The sequence below is a fragment of the Sciurus vulgaris genome (genome assembly GCF_902686455.1).
Source record: "Sciurus vulgaris genome assembly, chromosome: 10".
In the NCBI taxonomy this organism is placed as follows: Eukaryota; Metazoa; Chordata; class Mammalia; order Rodentia; family Sciuridae; genus Sciurus; species Sciurus vulgaris.
The window spans coordinates 116,615,972-116,628,062 of record NC_136470.1 but is presented as its reverse complement, the minus strand read 5'-3'; the positions used below and the strand labels follow the sequence as shown (position 1 = coordinate 116,628,062).

The 12,091-nt window shown below is 38.7% G+C and overlaps 1 protein-coding gene across 13 annotated transcripts in view; it reads right to left on the bottom strand.

The window, feature by feature from the left end:
- The window catches only part of DOCK3 (dedicator of cytokinesis 3), a 726,815-nt gene that overhangs the window by 77,380 nt on the left and 637,344 nt on the right, over positions 1–12,091 (bottom strand). For all 13 annotated transcript variants that reach the window (XR_013757339.1, XM_079101030.1, XM_079101031.1 and 10 more), the window contains 3 exons: positions 11,953–12,034; positions 3,739–3,909; positions 993–1,185 (listed from right to left, as the gene is read on the bottom strand). Coding sequence is in view for 12 of the 13 variants with exons in the window: in XM_079101030.1 (XP_078957156.1) it covers positions 993–1,185; positions 3,739–3,909; positions 11,953–12,034 (446 nt within the window). In the remaining variant the exon portion in view is untranslated. The remainder of the gene's footprint in view (positions 1–992; positions 1,186–3,738; positions 3,910–11,952; positions 12,035–12,091) is intronic.

Genomic DNA, 12,091 nt, shown 5'->3' with positions numbered 1-12,091 from the left:
ACACCAAACTGGTGTATACTGAGAATATGTGTTAGTTAAATGACATCACTCCTAAAGAACTTCAGGGAAGATGAATACATGTGAAATGCAAATGAAAATTTAGTGGTGACTTGTCATCTCAAAATTTAATTAAATGGTCCAGTGCCACATACATTTTCAGAAAAAAATTTTCTGAAGTGATTATGTAAGCAGTTAAGCACATGTAAAAATACTAGAAATAAAGAGTGTCAGTATGGGTAGTATGTGGTTTTCCTTCCCACATATTCTGAAAGCATCTTCTTTAAGCAGTGCGCAAAGCTTGGGTGTGCACTGGGCTCAGCAACAGTATGTCTAAACCACTGATATCACATCAATCAAGGAGCTAGAGAAGAAAGCAGTGTTTAACATAAACGGTTACTAGTGAAGAAAGGCTGACTTTCTTGGTGGCAACCTTTTCATCAGCAATACTCTACAATGTTAGACATAAGTCAAAGGGAATACCTATTTAGTATTTCAAGTGTATGTAACCACTGTGAGGAATTATTGTTCTTGTGCTTTAAAATCAAACTTAAAAAAATTAACTTCCTCAAATACTAATTATAAAAATTCTTCTGCATGCAGGGGCAGATACCTGTAATCCCAGCTACCTGAGAGGATGAGGCAGGAGGATCACAAGTTAGGCCAGACTAAGACACAGACATGCCCCAGGGTTTGGTTCCCTAGGTAGAAACTGTGAGTGAGACATTAGGTCTAGGTCTTGGCTGCATTTTTAAACATAGTTCACCAAAAATTCTACACTTTATGGGTTACTTGTTTATTTCTATTTATTCAATTTTTAAATTTTGAGACAGGGTCTCCCTAAGTTGCCTAGGCTGGCCTTGAATTTGTCATGCCTCTCAAGTCACTGGGAATGGATCACTGGCTTCTTATACAGTGGTTGATAAAACTGATCCTTTGATTACCCCCAAAGGGTGGAAATGTGACTCTGACTGACTTATCCCAACCTGATCTACCTGAAAAAGAAAACAGGCGGCTGTCCACTGTTCTGGCGATGGACTGAAGCTTCACCACATCCATGGACTGTCCGATGTGCACAGTGCTCGGCATGCTCCCCAGAGTCCCTCTCACAAACTCTGCCACCTCTTGCACAGTGAACATTTGCAGCAGTTCATCAAAGATGGTTGGGAAAGAATTGAGAAGTGCAGCCTACAGAAGCAAGTAAAGCTCTGGTTAGTTCAGGTCTGTGTCCATCTTACATGCTCAATGATATGAGGTGGAAAGAAGCTGAGAAGGTATTGTAGTACCCCTGCCTTGGGAGGTTCCTTCCTGATCCTTGATTCTATCCAGCCCTATAGCATTTCTGGGGCATGGAGCAACCAAAAGGAAAGAAAAACAAGTGAACTTATTGGGGCCCAGATCACTTGAGGCTTTCATAACTTGCCAAGGCATTTGCTGGCAAGAGAAGGAAGTATAAAGAGAAATTTGCTCAATGTGGCTTATAAGCCATAGTTATTTTTGCTCATAAAATGGATTTAAGTTTTGTGTTTGTCTCTATGATCAAGCTTGTGACTTTCTTATTTTGGTTCCAAACTCAAGTCAGGAATCTCTTAAAGAAAATAAGACAGAAAGATGATTGTCTTCGAGCAGCATCAGCTGTACTCCACTCACAGCCTTATAGTTGGCATTCTACCTCTGAGACCATCTCCCCAGGATAGAGATGTTTATATAAATGAAATCTGAAGATTCTGCACATTATTTTCTTCATATGTGATGTACAGAAGTCTCAAGTGTAAATTAAAAAGGATAGGAAATGTATGGATTTAGTCAGTCATGAACGCTTAAGGACTGATGATATTGTCTTACAGTTTAATGACTCAGAAGACCAAAGCAAGGAGATTAGATGTATGTGCATGCATGTGTGCATACAAGCTTCTAGGGTCTGAGTTCTGGCAGACACATACAGTAGCCTCTTGAGGATAGTCTGATAATAAAAATAGAAGCTTTTTGCTCTTCTCAGTACTCTTAAACCACTAACCTAAGATTTAAAAAGGGAAATGGAAGAGAGCTCATTCTTCCCAAGTGGCAGGAGCAGGGAATAGGATGTTTTCCTTGACTGCTTCATCAGGCAGTAGACACTGGCTTAGAGTGAGTGAAACTTTATGCCATGGGGAAAGGCCTGACACACTGTTGTCTATGTTCAGGCCAGGTCCAATTGCAGAACTAATACAAATTCTATCTTCAGATTTATAACTCCCTGAAAATATCAAGGAGATTGTTTTGCAATAATTATAACCAGCTCAAAAACATTTAAGCAGTTACTAGATACAAAAGAAAAAGAGGGGTTGAGGGGGGAGTAGGCACTTCATAATCAATAACATATAGTAGCTGATTTGCTCTTTTAAAAGATGACATTTCCCATACTTATGCACTAGGACAGAAGGACACTCACGCCCTGATATCTTCTAGTGGTCATAATCAAAGATATAAAGTTTCATTGAACCAAACACTTGCTGAGAGTTCTGAAACTCAAGAAACATGATCCTGGTACCAAACAGGTTTAATCCTGACACAGGTCTAGGCTGAGACAAAGCTTAAGCTATTTATCCAGATAAGTACAGGGAACTGTATGCCACTGAGAACAGGGCATTGCCAAGTTCCCAACAAGCTATCAATCTCGTTTGGCAATCTCCACATAACTCCTTTTGAGTGTAGCAGAAGCCCGAGGTCCCTGTTGGAAGGAACAGATGGGTTGCAAGAGAAGCAGGGAGAGGAAGGTGAGTTGCTTGAGGTACTTAGAAAGGAAGATCATAGAAGAAATTTGCCTTACAGAGGGGCACCTGAAAACCTTGAGGTATTCACTCATAGAGACTAGCTCACAGATGAGCACTTACCTCTTGGGTCAAGGGGCCTAAAGGTAAATGGAATTAAGGGGCAACACACAGTCAAGTGGAAAACAAAAATAGTAGACTATTCTAAACTTAAATGAGACGATGTTTAAACATACACTTGCACTAACAACATAGATGGCAGTGGCAGAATGAATGAATGTGAGAGAGGCTACCTAATCTTTGCTGACAGGTTTTGGTGTAATAACTGGCTTCAAAAAACTATAAACCACTACATAAAATTCCAACATTAATTTTGTAAGAGAAAATAACCTTCTGTGACTGGAGTAATAAATCTTTGATTCAGTCTAGTGCAAGACTACATGGAAAAGATAATAGATTAGCTGGCTAGGCAGATAATATAAGGAAGTAAATTTTTTTTCCAACACTGATATTTCCAATAGAGGCTACTAATTTTTAGCTATTGTTTTCCAGTTATTCCTCCTGTGTTTCAATTTATTCTACTCTAAATATCTGGAATGGACAAATTATAGTCAAAAATTTAAAAAATAAAGCAATGAGTTAGAAAATAGAATTCCCCATTTATTCTGAATATACTTGAGTAAGATAATAAAAAAAAAAACAATAGTATGGTGGTTAACTAGATTTGGTAAAGGATTCATGAGAATTATTTTGTGTTGCTTCTCCAACAGAAAGTCATTATACTTGTTTTATACTTGGCATTTGAGGTGTAGCTGTGTCTTCCAGGTAAGAGAGCATTTTGTTCTCTCAGGTATTTCCTTGTAAATTGCTCCTTCCCTAACACACAAGGTCCTGGCAGTGCTTTTTCAACCCTGAAAGCCAGAGGACAAAGAAACCACCTACTAGGACAGATAAGGAATTTAGTAGCAAAACTTCTTTATAGCTCACAGACCTGAGTAAAAAGGAGTGTTTCTGAGTTTCGGCTGTCCAGACTGAGCACAAACCGAATGGACTGGAAAAGCTCTTGGATGCTGGACCGGAATTGTTCCTCTTCCATCCCACATGTGGCTCTTGAATACAGGATCCGTGACTGAACAATGAACTTGAAAAGGTACTCCAAGGCCTAGAAATGTGGGAGGAAAAGTAATGGAGAGGTGTTGAAGATGCTCAGGAACTCACATAGCAGAAAACTAAGGGTAAACTAACAGCAAATTCTAAACTAAAGTCAGATGATGGACAATTCTAACTATGGAGCCAGGTACTTTTGTTTGTTTGTTTGTTTTAAAAATCTTTTAAAAAATAGTTTTAGTTTCATAGGAAATTGAGAGGAAGGTACAGATTTCCCTAATCCCCCGACTCCCACACAGGCATACCTCCCCCAGTGTGGCACATCTGTTACAAGCAATAAATGCACATTGACACATGATAACACATCACTACCATCCAAAGACCACTGCTTACATTAGGGCTCACTCTCGATGTTGTATGTTCTGTGGGTCTGATCAAATTATAATGATATCCATCCACCATTAGAATGTCATACAATGAATTTCCCAGCTTCCCAAATCCTCTGCATTCTGCCTATTTAGTCCTCTGTCCCCTTAACCCCTGGCAAACACTGATTATTTTCCTATATCCAAAGTTTTGCCTTTTAAAAATGCCATATAGTTGGAATCATTATAATCATCCAGCATTGTAATATATAGTCTTCTCAGAGTGACTTCTTTCAACTTATAGTATGAATTAACTTTGTCCATGTCTTTATGGCCTGACTGCTCATTTTTTTTAAAGCAATGAATAATATACCATTGCCTTCATACTATTGTACTTTTTCTTTTTTTCTTTTTTAAAATTGTGCTTTACTTTTATTAAAAGGATTGAAAGTCAACAAATAAAAAAGCTAATATTACATCTCAAAGCCCTAGAAAGAGAAGAATAAATCAACACCAAAAGCAGAAGTCAGGAAATAATTAAAATCAGAGCTGAAATAAGTGAAATTGAAACAAAATAAATAATCCAAAAAATAAACAAAACAAAAAGTTGGTTCTTTGAAAAAAAATAAATAAAATTAATAAACCCTTAGCCAAGGTAATGAAGAGAGAGAGAGAAAACTTGAATTACTAAAATGTGTGATGCAAAAGGAAATATCACAACAGACACTACAGAAACTTTATTGAGAAACTATACTGAAAATTTATGTGCTAATAACAGAAAACCTTGAAGATATTGACAAATTTCTAGAGACACATTACCTACCAAATTGAATCAAGAGGACATTGAAAATTTAAACAGATCAATCTCAAGCAATGAAATTGAAGATGCCATCAGAAGCCTACCAAGAAAGAAAAGTCCAGGACCAGATGAATTCTCAGCTAAGTTCTATCAGATTTTCAAAGAACTAACACCAATCCTCCTCAAATTATTCCATGAAATAGAAAAGGAGGGAATCCTTCCAAACTCATTTTATGAAGCTTATACTAAAACCAAAGACACATCAAGAAAAGAAAACTTCCGACCAATAGCCCTGATGAACATAGATGCAAAATTCTTAATAAAATAGTGGAAAATCACATACAAAAACATATTTAAAAGATAGTGCACCATGATCAAGTGAGGTTCATCCCAAGGATGCAAGGTTGATTCAATATATGGAAATCAATAAACGTAATTCATTACATCAATAGACTTAAAGACAAGAATCACATGATTATCTCAATAGATGAAAAAGAAAAATAGAATATAAAAAGCACTTCACAAAATACAGCATCCATTCATGTTCAAAACACTAGAAAAACAAGGAGTAATAGGAATAGGCATTGATATTGTAAAAACTGTACATGTTAAACCCAAGGCCAACATCATTCTAAATGGAGAAAAATTGAAACCTCTAAAAACTGGAACAAGACAGGGATGCCCTCTTTCACCATTGCTATTCAACATAGTCCTGGAAACTCTAGCCAAAGCAGTTATACACCAGAAAGAAATTTAAGGGATATGAATAGGAAAAGAAGAACTCAAACTATCCCTATTTGCCAATAACATGATTCTATATTTAGAAGACCCAGGAAACTCCACTATAAAACTTCTAGAACTCAGATAAATTTGGCAAAGTAGCAGAATATAAAATTAACACCCATAAATCAATTATGCTCCTATACAACAGTGATGAATCAACTGAATGAAAAATTAGGAAAACTATCCCATCCATGATAGCCTCAAAAACAATAAAATATTTGAGAATAAATCTAACAAAAGATGTGAAAGACCTCTACAATGAAAATTACAGAACTCTAAGGAAAGCAATTGAAGAAGCCACTAGAAGATGAAAAAATCTCCCATGTTCTTGGATAGAGTTAATGTTGTTAAAATGGCCATACTACAAAAACCACTATACAGATTTAATGCAATTCCTCTTGAGGTTCTGATGACATTCTTCATGGAAATAGAAAAAGCTGTCAGGAAATTCATTTGGAAAAATAAAATGCCCAGAATAGCCAAAGCAATTCTCAGCGAGAAAAGTGAAGTAGGAGGTATCACAATATCAGACCTTAAAGTATACTACAGAGCTAGAGTAACAAAAACACATATTAGCACCAAAACAGACTTGAAGACCAATTGTACAGAAGACAAAAAGACCAACCTATATATATACAGTTATCTCATACTAGACAAAGGTACCATAAACATACATTGGAGAAAAGATAGCCTCTTCAACAAATGGTGCTGGGAAAACTGGAAATCCTATCTCTCACCTTGCACAAAACTTAACTCAAAGTAGATCAAGGACCTAGGCATTGCACCTACTAGAAGAAAAAGTAGGCCTAACTCTCCATTGGGTCGGCTTAGGAATTGAATTCCTTAACAAGACTCCTAAAGCACAAGAAGTTAAATCAGGAATCAATAAAATGGACGGAATCAAACTAAAAAACTTCTTTGCAGCAAAGGAAACAATCAAGAATGAGAACAGAGAGCCTACAGAATAGGAGGATATTTTTATCACCTGTACCTCAGGTAGAGCATCAATCTCCAGGATATATAGAACTTAAAAAACTTAACACCAAAAAAACAAAAAAAATCCAATCAATAAATGGGCAACGGAACTGAACAGATACTTCACAGAAGAAGAAAAAATACAACTGATCAACAAATACATGAAAAAAATGTTCAATGTCTCTAGCAATTAGAGAAATGCAAAGCAAAACTACACTGAGATTCTGTCTCACTCCAGTCAGAATGGCAATTATCAAGAATACAAGCAACAATAACTGTTGAAATGTCCACCAGTTTCAGAAGTGTAGAACCAGACAGTCAAGTTGCTCACAGCTCTCAGACATCAGGGTTTAGTTCTGCTACTAGGTTCCAAAATGTAAAACACCTTACAGAGGAGCACAAGGTTGGTGTCAAAGAAGACCCTATGCAAATGTGGATGAGGGCATGAAAAACAAGTCCACTTTTATTCATCCATCATCACTCGATTCCCGCTTTCCCCCATTTCTCCTGATTTTTAGGATCAGCACCAGTTTGGCCAGGACCAGATGATAGGAGGATCCTGTGGAATTTGTTCAAGGTTCAAGAGTGGTCCCAACCCTGTATGGAGACAATGAAGCACAGAACTACGGCTGGCAGCTTCCCTTTCCTTTACTGCTTAATAAACCTGAAAGGAAAAGAGATCCTGAAAATTATTACAGTTATTGCCCTTTCTTTTCTTCTCATGGCTCCCTGCTAAGGAATTTACACAACTCAGTAGCAATAAATGTGCTGTCATTGTGGAACACGTTGTTAAGGGCCATCCTCAAACCTGTAATGATATTCTTTACAAGTCATTCACATGTGAACAAATAATATAAACAAGAAAATAAAGAACCATATTTTCATTGGAACCTTTTTTTAAAAGGTTATGATTCTGAGGATCCAAGATGGCCATCTAGAGGGAGGCTGTGTTCCTTGTTGCCCCGCAATGCCGGATTCAAGCAGAGGATATCTGTTTCTCCGTGAGGCAGTTTTTGCTACTTATCGATCCCCTGCTCTTTACCCCATTTGTCTGCTGTGATCACCTGCAATCTGCCAGCATATCGACGCCTTTTTTGAGAGCAGATTGCTCACTGTCAGGTGTTTATCATCTGCTATTTGCCTGCCTCTCACCTGTCCATCGCCTGCCTTACCCCTATCCATCACCCAACGCTCGAGGTTCACCTCCTGATCGTCCGACAGCTGCCAGCAGATTGAACGCAGACCGCCAGTGGAGAACCAGCTGCCTGCTGCTGCCTGGAAGTTCACTGTTACAGTACCTGCAGGTTTGATTACACGTGGCTGCCGCCATTTTGAGACAACAGCCAGGCCCTGTAGGACCCCTGGCCAGACTGACTGAGTCCCGTCTCCAGGATCCCTCAGCCCAACCGATCACTCCCTGCCTCTGGGGACCTCACATCAGCTGACTGCTCCCTGCCGCCAGGACCCCCAGACCAACTGACTGTGCCCTACCACCGGCCCCCCAGACCGACTGATTGTGCCCGGCCTCCTGGATCCCACAAACACACCAAACACACCCGACCTCCAGGACCACTGCCGGACCAACTGCATCCTGTCTCCAGGACCTCCAGCTGACCACGTCCACCCCTGAGCTGCAGCTCCCCATTTGCCAACACATTTGGAAGCCAGAGCAGCCATCTTGGATAATCCTGGAAGCCGAAGCTCCGATCTTCGGGTGGGGCAAATCCCATCCTGAGACGCCTGCTGGAGGCTTGAAGCTCATTGTCAGGTACCTCTCATACATCAGGCTACTGAACACTGGGAGGTTTCATTAGTATAAGACTATTATACAGCAGATTTTCTTTTTTCTCCTTTTTTAAAAAAAAATTTAAGTTTTTATTTCTTTATGTCTCTTGCTTTCTTTTCCTGCTGTTTACCTGTTCCCTCAGAGTCACTTTCTCCCTTATTTACATGATGTTATTGTCCCCATAGGGGCTATTTGGTCCAGGATTGCATAGTGTCTGATTTGGGCACTGCTAATACTGATCTCCCCTTAAAGAAAGGGTTTTGGAAACCTATAGGGCCACTATAAGCCTATAGGGGGAAATCTGCAATACCCCAGATCTGCAGTGCTAGAGGGGAAGATACATGAACAACATGAAAACACAAGGGAAGAAAATGATCCAAACAAATCTAGATTCTATAGTAACAGAATCCAATGACAGTATGTTAGAAGACATGTCAGAAAAGGACTTCAGATTATACATGATTAAGATGATTCGCAAAGCAAAGGATGGGATAAGAGAGCAAATGCAGGCAATGAATGATAATACCAATAACCTGAAAGAGCACCTGCAGGAAGCAAAAGATCATTTCAACAAAGAGATAGAGATTCTCAAAAAAAAAAAAAAAAAACCAAACAGAAATCCTTGAAACGAAGGAGACAATAAACCAAATAAAAAACTCAATGGAAAGCATCACCAACAGACTAGACCACTTGGAAGACAGAACCTCAGACAATGAAGACAAAATATTGAATCTTGAAAATAAAGTTGCCCAAACAGAGAAGATGGTAAGAAATCATGAACAGACTCTCTAAGAACTATGGGACATCATGAAAAGACCAAATTTAAGAATTATTGGGATTGAGGAAGGCCCAGAGATACAAACCAAAGGAATGAATAACCTATTCAATGAAATAATATCAGAAAATTTCCCAAACCAGAAAAATGAAGTGGAAAATCAAATACAAGAGGCTTACAGAACACCAAATGCACAGAATCACAACAGATTCACACCAAGGCACATTATAATGAAAATGCCTAACATTCAAAATAAAGATAGGATTTTGAAGGCCACGAGAGAAAAGCATCAGATTATATACAGGGGGAGACTGATACGGATAGCAGCCGACTTCTCAACCCAGACTCTAAAAGCTAGAAGGGCCTGGACCAACATATTTCAAGCTCTGAAAGAACATGGTTGCCAACCAAGAATCCTATACCCAGCAACACTAACCTTCAGATTTGAAGATGAAATAAAATCCTTCCATGATAAACAAAAATTTAAAGAATTGACAAATAGAAAGCCTGCACTATAGAATGTTCTCAACAAAATATTCCATGAGGAGGAAATGAAAAACAACAATGTAGGTCAGCAAAGGGAGGAACTACCTTAGAGAAAAACCACTCAAAGGAGAAACCAAGCCAACTTAAAAACCAAAAATAAGCCAAATGACTGGGAATACAAATCATTTCTCAATAATAACCCTGAACGTTAATGGCCTAAACTCATCAATCAAAAGACATAGACTGGCAGAATGGATTAAAAAGAAAGACCCAACAATATGCTGCCTGCAAGAGATTCATCTCATAGAAAAAGACATCCACAGACTAAAGGTGAAAGGATGGGAAAAAACCTACCACGCACATGGACCCAGTAAAAAAGCGGGGGTTTCCATCCTTATATCAGATAAAGTGGACTTCAAGCCAAAGTAATTAATTCAGGGACTCATATAGAATCTTATGCATTTAACTCAACTTTTCTCCTTCAATTATGATAGGGGTAACAAGTACTGGGGTTCTGAGAAGAACAGAACTTAGGCCCTTGCCCTCACATCACATCAGCACCCTGTTCTATACCTGTGTTTTTGCCTGCTTCCCCTTAGGATATTGGGGATATGTTCTTCAAAGGGTTGGATGATCTTATTCATCTTTTCATTTTAGTACCCAGAACTAATGGTGACTCCTTAATTGACATTTGTATGAAGGATGGTAGAAATGAGACTTGTGGCCTCAGATTTTTATAAAACATGCAGAGAAGAGGCAGAGTAAACCCATAATCTATGATTTGATTTTGACCCTTCAGATTTGTTCTTCTCAAGAACAAAAATGTAGGTCCTGTACTTAATGTAGATGATGTGAAATTAAAAGAAGAGAAAAAGCAGAACTACTTTGCTGCCATTTTTCTTTCACTGCTATTTGGAAAGGATGGGAAAATATTGTGGAAAAACAAGTTAAAAAAAAAAGGTATCTCAAGTATAAGAAAAGACAGGGACAGAATGAAAAAGTGTGGTCTTACTTTAAGTAAGTTCCCAGAGGACATGACAGCTTTCTGGAAAACTTTTGAGCAAAAAAGGGTTCACATGTGGTTCTCTATAACAGAAGAAGTAGCTATGAAAAGAAGTTACCAGATAGTGGCATTAACTCACAGTGAAGACAGCTCCATGTGTTATGGTTTAGATGCGATGTATCCCCTAAAAGCTCATGTGTGAGACAATGCAAGAAGGTTTAGAGGAGAAATGATTGGGTTATGAGAATCTTAACCCAATCAGTGAATTAATCCCCTGATGGGATTAACTGAGTGGTAACTGAAGGCAGGTTGGGAGTGTTATTGGGGGCATTTCTTTGGGGTACACATTTTGTATCTGATGAGTGGAATCTCTCTCTGCTTCTGATCATTATGTGAGTTGCTTCCCTCCACCATACTCTTCTGCCATGATGCTCAGCCTCACCTTAAGCCCTGAGGAATGGAGCCCGCTATCAATGGACCAAGACTTCTGAAACCATTGAGCCCTCAAATAAACTTTTCCTCCTCTAGTTGTTCTGGTTGGGTCTTTTAGTCACAGCAGTGAAAAAGCTGACTAAAAGACTATGTCAACCGGAATCACCCAGCAATGCAAAAACAGGGTACCTTGTCAGGGAACTTGTTTGAGTAGGGGTTCTGACAGTGGCTTAGACCATGGAAAACTCTAGGTTATTTCTAGGGCGAAGCTTTTAAAATGATATTTTCAATATACCCACATACATTTAGATCTTTTTAATAAAAATAGTGCCAAAAAAATACTGTTTAATAACCACCAAAGAAGGAAACAACGTTGGAAAATCTTAATTCTAATCAACATTGGCTTAGAAGGAGTTAACAAAATTTCAGCCAGTGGACTGATGCTATTGGTAAAAATCTGGCAAGGGAGGATGGCCAGGAGCCTGTATACATCATACTTCCTTCCCACTTCAGTGTTATTAGGAACAAAGATCTTCTGGGACACAATTGAGGTAAAGAAAGGGAAATTGTGTGGATCAAGGTAGTCATTCCTGAAAGCAGGATATCTACACTTGTCTTGCACACTACACCATTGAAATTACTCACATGAACTTCAGGATTGGTCTCCTTATGTATAATAAGCTCAATACATTACCCGCATGGCTTCCTGAATGTGGTCCTGCCGAATCAACTCTGCTGAGCAGTCCATATACCACTTCAAACAGCGAATGAGCTCCCTAGAAAAAAGTTACAGAGACCCCACTTTAATCCAAAGGCAATGCATACTAAAATGT